We start from the raw sequence: 14,682 nt of genomic DNA, 5'->3' as shown, positions 1-14,682 counted from the left end.
GGTATCATCTTAATGTGACATTATGTGACAAGAGGCAGGGGGATCAAAAGCCTTGTCACGTCACATAATAAAATGCTAGAACACGAAATTTATATGTGAGCAAAAAAATTTGAACAGATAATTCTTAATCTATATTTATTAATAATTTCGCACTCTCGCTATAAGATTATCACTTCCGTAACAACATTTGATTCCTAGAGCCATGTTATAATGCAAGTCAGACACTTAAAAAAAATTTAAATTAACTGTTTTCTTTTGATTATTTTTAGATACATGCATAAGTTTGAAAAATGTGTGACGTCACATTAGGGGGGACGGGGTTCTAAAAATGTGACAACCTGTGACATGGAGGGGGGGAGGGGTCGAAAAGTTCTAAAATTCGCGTGACTTATTTTATGGATGGCCCCTTAGACTTCTAATAAAAGCACTTTCGAATCGTCATTTTATACAGTTTACCACCGGTTCGGTTTATCTAAAATATTTTAAATGTTTTTTGTATGCACAATATTTATTATGTATTTTATATGCACAATACACATGTGTTTAATGACTTGTATCAGTTTTCGTTCAAACATCATTCAATCAATCGATCAAAACTCTTTATTGTGCACCATTACAAAAACAGTACAAACAAGAAAAAACAATAAAATTCCCAGTATAACATCAAAAATAACACATACAATTTCTTTTGTCAGGTAATAGAAATCAGAGACTGCTTACAATTGCCAAATGGGTCCTTCTATGTGACAGGGATTGGGGTGCGCAGATTTAAAGTTTTAGGCAGGTACAGACATGATAGGTGAGTATTAGTTAAATTTTCAGTCTTTTGTTATTTATGAATAAAACTAGATAGGTATATTATATGAAGCTTAAGTTTTCATAACTTTTAGATTGTTATAATAATAAAAAAGGAATTTTGGAACTGTACTATCAAATCTTATTTTCTCACTTGTACTAACATCCTTTAAAGCAGCTTTTGCAAAAGCATTTATCTTGCTTGATATTATTAATGCGTGATTATATATTCCAGGTACACCCTGGCCCGCGTTGTTAACATCTACGATACGTTGGATGAGGATCGAAGTTTCCATGAAATTGAGCATTTGGCCCGCAGTGTTATATCCCTGGCTCATAATTGGCTCTCATTAATGAAACCCGAAATGCGGCGACGCGTTGAATTAATTTTTGGCACACCGACCTTGGAACAAATAGATATAAGATATAGATTTAACAGAAACGGACCAAACTGGCTGTGGAGGCTTATCAATATTCTGCCTATTAAGAAGTGTTTGTTGGTGAGTCTTAAGTACTTTGTATGGAGACAAAATATTTTGCCATAATGTACAGACAGTTTTGTGCGAAATTGGTCATTATATTCATCATAGCATAAAATTTTGCTTTAGGTCAGAGTCCTGTGGAGACTAATTATAATTCTTTGTTTTCCACAAAACAAATTTGCGGGTTTTGATGTAAAAAGTTAGGCCGGCAAAGCACTTGTAACTCTAGTTTAGTAACTTGTAACTCTAGTAGTTGCAAGTGTTTATGGGCGGTGGTGACCACTTAATCAGGTGGCCCACCTGCTCCTTTGCTTGCTCTGCCATAAAAAAAAAAAATAATAACATCTAGTCAATATAAAATTTTCATTTATACGCCCAACTTCTAGGAACTTTGCATTATGTTTATAGGTATATTGTTTGCTTTCAGTACCTTCTACTAGGCGAGACGAGTCTTTTCCTTCGAATGTCAGTGGTAAGGCAATTGACGAAACTGGCCATACTGATGGAGCTCCAAAGATACAATATGTCACAGACAATTTGAAGTGTATGAATAATTAACAGTGCATTTATTTACTATATCAATGTACTTTATGTACTAATATGAATTTAGAATTGTTTTTGTTTATTTGGAGAAAGTTATATTACGTTACTTTTGTTATATTTATACATTGATTCATTCTATTAATTCATGAGTAAGTAATTACAGTTGATTATGGGTAATTTTTTAATGCTGACCCATTAATGCCAAGCCGTCGGGTTAATAAATTTTGAGGCTGTAGCTGTAACCTAATGCAGTTACACTTCTTCAAAATCATATTCATGTTCTTTTTTGCTCATTTTTTTATTTAAAAAACACAAAAAAGAATACCTCCTTAATACGACTGATCCATTTACGTTACGTGTTGATTATATTTGATTAGTATTAGGAATTAGGATATAAAATTCCTGATAATTGTGATCTCAATATTAGTTCGCTAGATAGTTGTAGAATGGGTTCGCACTAAGGAAAAATTCGCGTAAATGTGGACGATAGGGAACAATGATCACAGATTCATAAGTCAAACCAGACCTTAATGAAATTATCCAACCATCATCTTTAAATAGTTTGTTGTAACGCACAGAGTATTATATTCCTTTTTTTTCAGACACGACAAACATAATTTTAATACGTTTTACAAAACGATGTTATTAGTTTTGGGAATTTTGCTTACTTTATGATAATAATTTGGTCCAAAATGTAATGTTCTTCACATAATATGCAATAAAATTATTGAAATTTTTATAATTGAATAATGAAGAACGTACACATACAGTCTTATTTAAGTCAAAAGTATATAAGAAATCTCCATCCAACAAATTGTTTTCGCCATTTACTATATTTTTTCCAACTGTTGTGTATAAATTGTTCTACCGAATTGCGACAGATATATGAAAGACTTATATGGTGTGTTCCAAAATTTAACACGACCGATATTGTTTAGTGCGAATCTAGAATAAGAATACACTATTGTGGTATTAGTTAAGGAAGAAACGTAAGTTTTTCGTTATAATTTTTGTAATAAAAACCAATGATGAATATATCAGAAAGTTGTATTATTTAACAACCATAATATGAAGTAAAAAGGGGATTGGGTGTTCTAAATGCAATTTTTTGAGGAGGCTATTTATTATAAGATATATTATTTTATATCCAGCCTAGTTATTTCAACATTTTCATAAAGGACTCCCAAATTTCCTATCGAGAGCGTTTTCGAGGTGGGTTATTTTGTGTATTAAATATACATACAGTATTGTTTCACTTTATCAAATCAATCCTTAAAATCATTCCCGTTGCCTTTCTTGATACTTCCTCAATTCCGCTTACTCAATAAAAACTAAATAATAAAATAATGGTTGGTGACACATTTTTTTTATTTGGATTCGTACTATTATTGTTTTTAAACCCCCTGCAAATGTTATTTTACTATATATTCAATCTACAGACTCAGCTTTTTCTTACTTTATTTATATATAAAAATAAGTAACTAAATCATTTGTTTGTCTGAAGTGACGACGACATTCTTAGATTGTCGTCACCACCTGCAGAAATAATTATGTAGTAGGATAATATATGCATTTTTTTTGTGCTCGATATCTCTGACCAATCGTAAGTGTTCGTATTTGTGAGTGCAATTTTTAATTTTAATTTATATATTATAATAAGCTAGGAAGAAAAAAATATTTTATCATTTTTACATAATACGTTAATTCATGTATGTATGGTACTGTACTGGTACATCTATGCTCTAACACATAGGTAACAAATGCAAATGCGTAACACTAATAATAATAGAAATAGTTTCTCTGTGGTCAAAGAATAGGTACACTGGCAATCAAACTTAGTATTTAGTAATGGTAAAGCTTTGGTTGGCTTAAAGGACTCGTAACTAAGCAATTAAATCTTATTAAAAAAAAAGGTATAGCTTTGGATTTTTCAAGTGACAATTGACATCAAAGAGGATAAACAAAATATAGTTCTAACCTAAAAGTAAAACATTATATTAAATTTATGTTAGAATTTGTATGAAATTTTGTGTATGAACGTTATACGTTGTATTAAAAATGGTGACTATACGGTGTCGTTTCAAATTGCGGGACATATATCAAAGAGTCCGGTACGTAGTATTTGATAAATCAATATCAATAATCAAATTGATCTTTTACATGTAATTATCACAGATACTAAGTGAAGCTTTAAAATGAACTGTAAGTAAATGCTTTAGTTTTTTAAGACATATAGGAATAAAAACAAAATATAGGATAATTTATTAATTTTTATATTAATACCTTTCAATGGAATATGTTTTTTAAATTTATTGTTACGGAATATTTTTCAGAGATTATTTGGTTTGGAAGTACCAACAGATCATTTTAACGTATCATTCTCTCACCTACAATACACATATGAGTCGAAGTTATGCAGTTGATTGTCTTCTAGAACCCATATTTTGGTTTGTGGATAATTTTGCTGGGAGTTTGGGAAAGGTATTGCTGGGAATTTTCTTACTGAGATATGGTTAATTTTCTAATACCACTTTGAAGTTAGCAGAGGATATTGTGAAATGTATATGAAATTTCCAATAAGGTTTATTTATAACTAAATATGTACCAATACAGTTATTAGTACATGGATAATCTATTATTTATTATTTAGTTTTTGGGAGCTTGACTTGTATTTATCATATCATTAAAATGTTAAAGTAAATGGCTATATCATCACACTCGATTTATATATTTTAACTAATATTAATAGATTAAACATACACATCAATACTAATGAATCCTAGTTGTTGTTTCATTTAGTTCATGTTGTAAGATTATAATAACATGCATTACTTACAATCTAAGTTTTTTTTCAGGTTTTTGTATTTTGTGTCACAGTACTCACAAGTAGTGTAGTAGCAATCGCCTACTGGATTGGTTTACCCTACTGGTGGCATCGGAATCCCTACTTGACTGTGTTTCTTGTGATATTTGGTAACTGGCTGCTACTTAATATAGTGTTCCATTACTATATGGCTGTGACAACCCCACCTGGACATCCGCCGAATGTGTGTTGTTTTGTATATTAGTGTTTAAGTATTAAATATATTCTCTCTATTAACTTAAGAAGGACAAATAATATCCGTTCAACTGTTCTTGAAACACAAGAATGTGTGTTTCCTTGGTCTTTGCTGGATTAGCATAACTGTTAAAAATTTTAGAAAACACATCAAACATGTCTGCTAAGACAGAACTACGGCAATCAGTTAGTCAGCTAGATAATATTTAAAGAAACCAATAAAAAATTATAGGAAATGTGGTACATGTGATTGTTGTATAGGTGATATGCTGTAATCATTTGTTTATTTTAATAATGTTTAACATGTACCATACAATTTTGAAAATGGTTTAGTGTAATTGCAATTTGATTTGCATATTTAACCTTTTTCTTTTGTCAACTACATATCCGTACTCAAAGTGATGGCAATTTCCTCTTCTTCATGTGAATTCAAAATTCTACATAAAAATTAAAGAACTGCCCCAACATAAGTTTTTTAGAGTTCAAATTCTACCATACACCCCAGTTTCTAATAATACCTTATAATATAATATTACCGTTCCTCTTCAGGGTGCGATGCTAGTGGAAGCAGCGGGCATATGCAAGAAGTGTATATCCCCAAAGCCTCCAAGGACCCACCATTGTTCCGTTTGTGATAAGTGCATTCTTGCTATGGACCACCACTGCCCATGGCTGAACAACTGCGTTGGTTTCTTCAACGCAAGATACTTCTACCTCTACATGGCGTATATGGTTGCCGGTGTGACGTTTATCATCGTGTTCGGGATTGACATTGGATACGTGGTCATTTGGATCAATGATCCAGGTAAATAAGTGTCTAGTTATCTGTAAAAACCTTGTTACTACCACAATGTTTAAATATTTTTTTTTTAACATTTAGAAAATTGCTCAGATTGATAAGTGTCATGTGTTCATTAATATTCTTTTACAGACGCAGCTACATTGAAAGATGACCCAGAACTAATCGGGCACCCACTACGGATGAATCAAAGCGGGGTTCTCGTCCCCGTAAAGGATATTCTTGAATACGATTCTGAAAACTTTCCACGAGAACACATCTTACCAACACCCCTGATAACCGAAGCTCAGCTCATATCGGCTGATCCGTGGAAACGAAAGGCTGTATTCTTCGTAGCCGTGGCTTGCATCGCAGTATTCATTGCTTTAGGAGGACTCGTTGTAATGCATACGAAGAATATAGGCAGAGGGGAAACCAGTATTGAATATCACATAAACACCACCATGCGGAAACAAAACTCCAACTTCCGCAATCCATACAATCTCGGGAAAAAAAAGAATTGGAGGAAATTCTTGGGTCTAACGCAAGGAAGGACATTCATTAGGCATGTCTTGTTCCCGTCAAGGCACGCTCCCACTGGTACGGGCTTGACGTGGCACGCTACGGGCGACTTGGAAGACTGGCCGTAAATTATTATGCTATTGACTTTGTGAATTTGTATTATATAGTGTGTATTATTTATTGTACAGTATCTACATGTTTATCTCATTGATAGTTGTATTTAGTTGTAAGAATATAAGACAATCTATATAATTAATACATTGAGATATAAGACTTGGAATATGGAAATGAAAATATGTAAAATCATGAGTAGCTAAATACTTTCCTTGTAAACTTTTCAACACATAAACAATTTTGAATACCACATCATAAATATGATAATATACAATGAAGATAGATTATAAGATTGTAATTAGGATTATTTAAATATATTGTACATAAGAATGGTGTCAAAGTGTAAAACTCTTCCGAGCCCAATTATTGATCTCTTCCTTAAAGTCCAGTAAGTTGGTTCAAAAAACGGGTATACCTGGACACTTTCGGGGATTTTTTGAAAATCGGTTATATTTAAAGAATTTGATGTATTCAAACTCAAACTCAAACATTTATTAATTCAAGTAGACTTCTTATAGAAGCACTTTCGAAATTACTGTTTTCGAATTTCACTTTGTCACCTCGTATTATAGCTCTTTTTTTACTATATAAATCGCTTTTCCGAGTTATTAAACGAGGAAAATATCCAAGCACCTTCTAGGGAAGCATGCTACATCTAAGGCCAAATCTCCGCTTACCAACAGTTAAGATTGAAGTCAAGAACTTTCCTATTAATAAAAAAATCTATGGACAAAGTAAAATAGAGAAAATTTACAACATTTTTTATTGTAGCAATCAAAATTTATAAAATTACCCATTTTCAAAACTCCCGGGAAAATTTTCTTGGCAAAACTACCAGATGACTGGACTTATTATGATTAATTAAGCGAAATAAAACAATTGACAATTTTTACGTATTTTATTTATAACGAAAACATTACTCGTTGTCACGATAATTAAAGAGAGCTAATCAGTTTGAAACATAAATACTTGAACTTAAAATAAATTATTGCACCATAATGACCAAAGAGTCTTAAATTATAAGTTGGAGAATATTTTTTGGTATCATACAGGACTAGATTTAAACATAATTCAGTTTGAAGTGCATTCATGAGAACAAATGAAGAAAAATGTATATATTATATCTGGATGAATGAAAACCATCCAGTTAACATAATATTACGACATAATATTATACGATGTGATTATTAAAAACAACTTTGGCTTATGTGGGCTATTTTATAAGAAAATATTTCATCATACAATCGTTTATAAATAATAACTTACCTCTATACAAGATGAGTACGCATCTATGCAACCTACATGGCAGTAAAGGGGTTACTTTGTAAGTTAGTGAAATCGCATAATTATTATTCTGTTTTTATTATATTCTATTTAGGCACACTACTCTTAAACCAAGCCGAAGTATCCAATAATTCAATGTTCTATGAACACAATAATATTATGAATTAAGTTAGAATAAAGAACACTCGGCATTGTGGTTTTAAATTGAGATTGAGGTAGAATAAAAATTATTGATCACTACTAAATTACTTACAAATATAGATGCTGTATAAGGAAATATTGAGTCTATTACCGTAACTTTAACACTAAATGGCACTCCTTAAAACTACTTTAGTTCTTACCTCCCTCGACTCTCAATTGTATACTGATATTTATTTATGGATACTAAAATAAACAGGTAAGTATATTACGAATCGTGTAATAGAATAAATATAATAATAGTGTATGCATGTCGCTTGCTATCAAATCAACTAATGCATAATGGGGAAAAGAAAGGAAAACATCAATTTATATACCACCTTTGTGCTTTTACATTCGGCCAATTACATTTAAGATGAAGACTTTGAGGTAACTAGGAAGCCCTATTTTATTGTTTTTAACTATCAAATATCAAATACCGCATAAAATACTACTGAATTTCATAGCTAGGATCACAAAGATTTATAGATTTTTTTATATAGCATATTACAAAACTTTTAAAGAATCTATGTGATAGCTGTTGATATTATGAGATAGATGTTTCTACTTTCATAACTTTTTAAAATTTAAATTCAGTTTTCCAGTATTAAAATTATTTATTATTATCATACTGTTGGTGTTGTCATACCTTTGTAAATGTACGTACTTGGTATTTAAGATTTGATACATGTTGTAGGTTCTTAGCAATACATAGTAAAGTACATCCTTACTATAGCTACTATAAAAGTAAACCCTGCTACTATGCTTAGCCTATTTGAATGTGATTTGTAATATATAATATTATTATATATTTCGATGATTGAAAAGAAAGCTTTATGAAAAGTCATGTGTTAATGTGCGTCGATTAAAGTACATGCGCATAACTATATTAAAATTTAAATATCTATTCAATTATTGATATAACTGAATTTCGTATTAATATTTCATAAAGGTAGTGGAAGACTATAGAGATTAAAATTTGGTGACCATAGACTAATATAAATGTCAATAGTAGATTCGGAAAGCCTACAAAACGTTCAAAATGGCTCACACCGATAAATTTACGTTGTCTACCGTTTGTATACACACACTTAGTAATAGTAATAAGAAATGCAGACGAGCTACACGTAATTTAGTTATTTTCGAAATCTTTTTAAAAATGTCACGAGCATATTCCGAAATTTACGGCTGTCTAAATATCGCGTGAGACACATAATCAATCTCAACGCTTCGAACTTTTGCTAAGTTCGTGGACACCGGGTGACATACGTTTAATGTAAATATGTCGTCTTAAAATAGTTTCATTTCAATATTTAACTTTTATTTGTAAACTATATTTTTCAATTGGATTAATTAGTCACCACAAAACTCAATTCTTAACATAAAACTTAGAAATTAAAAAAAAGTATTTATCCTTTGCTTCACTGGTGCGTGTGTAGGTAATAATTTTATCGACTAGACATACTTAACTGCCATACCGTTTGATATTTACGGGGTGTCCTAGATGCACGGCCGCCGGATCCTCGTAGTGTGTAGGTGTTTTTCTTTCTTACGTAACTATCACTCAAGTAAAATAGTCTCGTTCAATGACCTTGACCATTAGGTAATCACAATAAAAAAAGACAAGACAATCTGCTTCGCTACTTCTGTATACCTACTTTCGTTGCAGTATTTCGAAGATTTTTCTAGTTCCTACTTAGCTTGTTTACACGTTTGATCTTATATCAAAGTTAGTTGACAAATCCAGAGGAAAAGAATAGCGCTTAACTAATGTCAATCAATTATGAGGATATTGTAGATTTTCGGAGCTCAATGCTAGAGAAGTGAGGACACTCCGGCGTTGTGGATTTACTCCAAGGTTCTCCCAGTTGATCCATGACAATCTGGCAGTTAAATCTGAAAAAAATTATCGTTGAATAATCAAATAAAAACAATCGACTGACATATTTTTTTAACTCAAGAATTTACGGATGTAATGGAATAAAAATTTTATTTATATTAGGTATAAATAGAAAATATAGGGTAGGTACATAATCAATAAAAAGTAAATAAGTTACCGCTCGTGTTCCAATGAGCTCGGTCTGCTTTGATCTCGCCTCGAAGACATTTCTCAACGTAAGTCAACGGGTCGTAGTCTGCATCTAAGACCTGACAAAAACATTTTATATTGAAATATGTTGCTGTACCTATCAACATCCGTCTATAATTGAAATAGTTTTATTTTAGGATACAATTTGTGTTAATCTAATCGCAAAAATAAGAACACAAACTCTTACCAGGTTAGAATAATCGACTTCATTAATCATTCGACAGTATTCTGCAGTACAACTTTATAAATTTCATCATACTTCGATACGGATCTATACTTTTCAGACCTTCCAAAATCAAAAATCTGTATTAGGTTACTTTTGGTTCGAACAAAATTTTTTGATGTGAAACATCAAACATCTGTAGCCGCACGTAAAACAGATTTCTGGCGTGGCGACGCATGCCGTGGCGACGCGTCGCCACGCTAAATGATAGTGTATACACAGTAGTATATTTACAGTCTATATGCAGTAGTGTGTACGGTGTACTATTTATTTTATTTTATCTATACAGTCTATTCTTTGCATATTAATTTTATAAAATAATGTCGATGTTTCACATCTGCCAGGCTCACATTTTTTTTATAAATATATACAATTGACCTAAAACATGTTCATAGACCTATCTAAATCTATTCATCTTTGCGCTCTCTTCATTATTATACATATTATAAGAAATTCTATTGTGACTTTACAAAAAAAAAAGCTAATTGATTGATTTTTATTTAAAGCATGTACTAGGTGAATAAACCACAGTCGGTATGCATACCTCTCTCAATAAAGCGATGTAAGCGATAGCTAGGCGCAGTGTGTCGATCTTGCTGAGTCTCTTCTCATAGGGGAAGGTAGGCACGTGTACCCGCAGCTCGTCGAACGCCGAGTTTATACTGCTAAAGACACAACGCCACAAATACGTTTTAGTAGTTCCTTAGTTTTGGGATTTTAGCTGAGTAGTTTATATATAAATAGAAACAAAGCCGGAGATCTCTAAGCATTTCTAAGCATTTTTAGGGCCCCTTGTTTGATCTAACGTTTAGACTCTAACCGTATTATGGATACTCCGGCAATGGGTAGATATACGATTTATTGTATCTGTATGGTGTACTCGGAAAAGCACTAACCTTCAATGCGTCGATTTGATTCAAAGATGATAGTGGTGTACAAATGTAATAATAGTAATTCTGGGCATATATGCTGACTGACTGACTGACTGACATAGTGATCTATCAACGCACAACTCAAACCACTGGACGGATCGGGGTGAAATTTGGCGTGCAGATAGATGTTATGACGCAGGGACCCGCTAAGAAAGGAATTTGATGAATTCTACTTCCAAGGGGATGAACGTTTATACCATGAAAATTGATAACGACCGCGCGGCCGAAACTGCGGACAACAGCTAATGTAATTTACACATGAACGGTCAATGCCGGATTTACTAGACTAGAGCCTAGAGGCCTCGGAGAATCAATGGAGCTTCAGATTACTTATTTGCTATATAAAATTAATAATCTACTTCAGTCTATGTTTCTAATACGTAACGTAATGTGTTGCGAAACCAAGAGTAGTTTATTTTGTTTGTTCACAAACATATGAATATAATTGATCACACTCATATTGTGTATCAATAATTAAATCACTATTTAATATATTATAGATATATGAAAGAAAGAAAGAAAGAAAAAAGATTTATATACTTTCTTACAACCAACGTCCAGTGTGCTGAATGTCATTTTATCTGAATATTTGCTGTTATAGTATATTTGTACTATACTGGCAATATATCGATCAAAGTTAATTAAATTCCGTTAATAGGATCTCGATAACGGTTTCTTCAATGATCAAAAGGGATCACCCATGGAGTTAATTGCAGTTTAATTAAACCGACAAATTGATTAGGTTGACAAAATTAGTTAATAATGGATTTAGTTTACATAGTTGATAGTTGATACAGGATTACATAGGCTATAGGCAGTCTATACCTAACTAGTAAATATTAAAAGTCATTAATTCCTGGAAGTTGAAACATTCAATAAATATTTTAATAATAGTGGGTATTTTTGATCTGAAAATAAGAGGCGAAATGTACGAGGTCAATATGTTATCGTGTGAATTTCATATAGTTTTTCCCGCTTGACCCAAGGAGGACACTGTTTTTCGAGCACGTTTGTTCACTGTACCTCGGAAGCGGTCGAACGTGGAAGGGTACAACGGCTAGTTTAGAATGATCAAATATTTAATTATTATAAAGCTTAAAAGATACCCATTGGGTCCGGACCTCAGCATTCTCCGTCTCTCCCTCACGTTGGCTGCAGCTCTCTGCACGCGGTACGGTGATCCGCCGCACTGGTACTCCGAGTCCATTGAGGTGTCCAATAGCCCATCTTGACAGAACAAAAATAATATTAAAATTGTCTTTTTTTAAGTCAGGTGTGCGCATTATGGCACTCTACTACAACATAACATTACTTTTTTTTTAATTTATTCCATAAATAAAATAAAAAATCAATGAATTAACACTTAGTTTTTGTATATCAACTACACCAAAATTTTATCAATTATGATAAATCAGTCAAATATCCCAGTGATTTTAAACTGCCTTATAATGTATTTCAAATGGTCTTTAAAAGGCTGTTATCGGGATTTTTAATTATGAACGCGACAGCCAGCGTTTTGGATAAAATAAGGTACGCGTCCCATGATGTCAAGAGTTAAATAGAGGATTTTTCCTTACTCCTTCTTTTTCCTAGGGATAATTGGAAAGAAAAGTATGATAGAATGAGGGATATACTGATATGTAAGTAGATTTATATGTATTCATTATCATCAGCCCGTATGTACCCACTACTGGGACACAGATCGACAAATCTACATGTGCAGATAAATTGAAAAATCAATTAATATCCTTCACGCTCGCCCGGTCTCGGACTTCGACTTATCGATTTTGAAGTCCGAGGTTCCTTCCACTGAGCCACCACTGCTTTTTATACATTGCAGTTCTAAGTAACAACTGCAATGTACTTACTATTAAAAAATATTTACAAACTCCACAACGCTTCAGTGTATTTTGTTGATTCTCTGGAGTGCGTGGTGGAGTTTGTAAATATTATTTTAATTTTTTTTAATTAGTAAATTTGATGTATGTAAAAAATGTAAACCAATAAGTTTATCTGAAGTATACATAATAATACAGTATATCTATTATCCGACTATTAAAATAATATATTACTTGTTAATATAGCGTAGTGTCATTTAAAGTCCATTCTATGTGCTTATACTCTATTTTTATTTGTTTTTTTTTACAAACGAGTATTGAATATCTTAAAAAGCAAGAAAAAAATAGAAGAAGCTTGCTCATTGATGAGATTTTAGCAGAGCTTGCAACAGAAACTTCTCCCAAACTCAATAAAACCTTCGAAAATATTATAATTTAGTATAGCAATAAAGAGCAATTAGATAATTTGCTATAATATGTTTTATGACTAGTTTGTTGACGATTTTATTAACATGGAATGTAACAATATAATTATAAGTTTAATGAAGTATTTGATGGATAAAAACTGTTGAATATATATATACAATACACCAAAATGAGGCAAAATATCATATAATTTTAAATAAAAATTAAACACTGAAGGTTTACAAAAAATGTACTAAATTTAACTGATAAATAAAATGAAGTATAATACAATATTATTGTACACTTGCTGTTGCTCTTTATTTTACCTAAACCTTGCGTGTTTTTATAAATAACATTCGCATTACATTACTTACAATTGTAACTAAATACATGGTTATATCACTACGCAATAGAAAAGATTTAATAAATGCTTTATCTTTAAATCACATCGTCAATTACTGTGTGAATATTTTAATCATAAATTGTTTGCAGTGAACTATAAAGAAGATATAAAAGATTTACCATCTGCTAGAAATAAATAAATTAATTCTATAGTAATGTGTATTTGTATTAGAAAATACCTGTATGTAGTTGTCTGGTATGCTGATGGACATACGCTGCCAGCGGCAATTGGAGGCGACTCCGGGCGGCAGCATACACACACGACGGCAGTTCCGAGGTGATAGACGGTCCTTCATCGTCCGAACCATCCACGTACGTAAATTTCAACCCAGAATAGTCCAGCCGGCGATTCTCACTACAACACGATTACATTCTTAATAAAATCAATCGAAATTCAATACAATACGTAAACCCTCAAGCACCCACTTCAGCGGCGGCGACGTCGACGAGTCTGCGACTTGCGTTCGAGTTCCCGACATTTCAATACACGAGCCGACGACACTTGTCACTTTCGATGCGAAAAGAGACTGACATGGAACAAAGTTTGAAAATTAATTTTATACCGCAGAGGGTGGCCATTTTGCGTGAGTTGCGTCCCCAATGTGTGGGGCGACACGGCCACCCTGCGGCCGGAGCCTGTGTCTTACCAGCTTGGTATAAAGTTTAATTTGAGATGTAAATACGTTTGTGTGTGTGCTGTGTGGATATCAACCCCGAACGAAGGCGGGGCTTCCGACAATAGGGGTGGTTAGGGGGATGGGCTTAATCGATTTTCTCGGCAAATTGGATAAGTATTTCTTTTCCCGGTACTGAGTTTACTCTTATATTTTTCTGTGACTATCAGCCATATTTTTTATAGTCACGATGTAATAGCTGTACACTTAATAAAACGTTTTATTTTATTGTAGTTATTAAAACAAAGCAACTGTAGAGACTGATCTTCATGATTATTGTAAAAAATCAATTTATTACCTACGTACCTATAAAGAAACAAAAAATAAAAGATTCAATAAATTGACATTCCTTGTTAGATTATGACA

General features: G+C 32.4%; 3 protein-coding genes across 6 annotated transcripts in view; 2 read left to right on the top strand and 1 right to left on the bottom strand.

Moving 5' to 3' along the window:
* LOC119835865 (LON peptidase N-terminal domain and RING finger protein 1-like) overlaps positions 1 to 2,853 on the top strand; it is a 14,098-nt gene extending 11,245 nt beyond the window's left edge. The window contains exons 9-11 of the mRNA XM_038360919.1: positions 696 to 799; positions 1,031 to 1,295; positions 1,705 to 2,853. Of these exons, the coding sequence (XP_038216847.1) occupies positions 696 to 799; positions 1,031 to 1,295; positions 1,705 to 1,818 (483 nt within the window). The 3' untranslated portion in view covers positions 1,819 to 2,853. The remainder of the gene's footprint in view (positions 1 to 695; positions 800 to 1,030; positions 1,296 to 1,704) is intronic.
* Positions 2,854 to 3,674: 821 nt separating this feature from the next.
* Positions 3,675 to 7,180, top strand: LOC119835874 (palmitoyltransferase ZDHHC16B). 3 transcript variants are annotated; one of them, XM_038360934.1, is made up of 5 exons: positions 3,678 to 3,931; positions 4,154 to 4,301; positions 4,676 to 4,867; positions 5,428 to 5,683; positions 5,810 to 7,180. In XM_038360934.1, exons 1-5 carry the CDS (start codon positions 3,879 to 3,881, stop codon positions 6,304 to 6,306), a joined length of 1,146 nt encoding a protein of 381 aa, XP_038216862.1. In that variant the 5' UTR covers positions 3,678 to 3,878; the 3' UTR covers positions 6,307 to 7,180. The 3 variants fall into 3 exon arrangements, with proteins under 3 accessions (XP_038216864.1, XP_038216862.1, XP_038216863.1); XM_038360935.1 differs by having other exon boundaries at positions 3,898 to 4,022; XM_038360936.1 differs by lacking the exon at positions 4,154 to 4,301 and having other exon boundaries at positions 3,675 to 3,931.
* A 1,740-nt stretch (positions 7,181 to 8,920) lies between these two features.
* LOC119835669 (helix-loop-helix protein 13) lies at positions 8,921 to 14,152 on the bottom strand. Of its 2 annotated transcripts, none has more exons than XM_038360635.1 (6): positions 14,069 to 14,152; positions 13,822 to 13,997; positions 12,104 to 12,224; positions 10,610 to 10,730; positions 9,811 to 9,901; positions 8,921 to 9,649 (listed from the first exon to the last, which is right to left on the bottom strand). In XM_038360635.1, exons 1-6 carry the CDS (start codon positions 14,119 to 14,121, stop codon positions 9,531 to 9,533), a joined length of 681 nt encoding a protein of 226 aa, XP_038216563.1. In that variant the 5' UTR covers positions 14,122 to 14,152; the 3' UTR covers positions 8,921 to 9,530. The 2 variants fall into 2 exon arrangements, with proteins under 2 accessions (XP_038216563.1, XP_038216564.1); XM_038360636.1 differs by having other exon boundaries at positions 12,119 to 12,224.
* Between the last annotated feature and the right edge of the window lie 530 nt (positions 14,153 to 14,682).

The sequence above is a fragment of the Zerene cesonia genome, chromosome Z, assembly GCF_012273895.1.
Source record: "Zerene cesonia ecotype Mississippi chromosome Z, Zerene_cesonia_1.1, whole genome shotgun sequence".
In the NCBI taxonomy this organism is placed as follows: Eukaryota; Metazoa; Arthropoda; class Insecta; order Lepidoptera; family Pieridae; genus Zerene; species Zerene cesonia.
The sequence above is the reverse complement of the archived record's forward strand: the minus strand, read 5'-3'. Positions and strand labels throughout refer to the sequence as shown.

Bases quoted from the DNA above. Each gene is read 5' to 3' on its own strand.
- LOC119835874 (XM_038360934.1), top strand. From the start codon at position 3,879: ATGGTGACTATACGGTGTCGTTTCAAATTGCGGGACATATATCAAAGA. The intron at 3,932-4,153 runs GTACGTAGTATT...AATATTTTTCAG, and splicing joins GACATATATCAAAGAGTCCG to AGATTATTTGGTTTGGAAGT. The intron at 5,684-5,809 runs GTAAATAAGTGT...ATTCTTTTACAG, and splicing joins CATTTGGATCAATGATCCAG to ACGCAGCTACATTGAAAGAT.
- LOC119835669 (XM_038360635.1), bottom strand. From the start codon at position 14,121: ATGTCGGGAACTCGAACGCAAGTCGCAGACTCGTCGACGTCGCCGCCG. The intron at 13,998-14,068 runs GTGGGTGCTTGA...ATCGTGTTGTAG, and splicing joins TCGACGTCGCCGCCGCTGAA to TGAGAATCGCCGGCTGGACT. The intron at 9,650-9,810 runs GTAACTTATTTA...AATTTTTTTCAG, and splicing joins AGCTCATTGGAACACGAGCG to ATTTAACTGCCAGATTGTCA.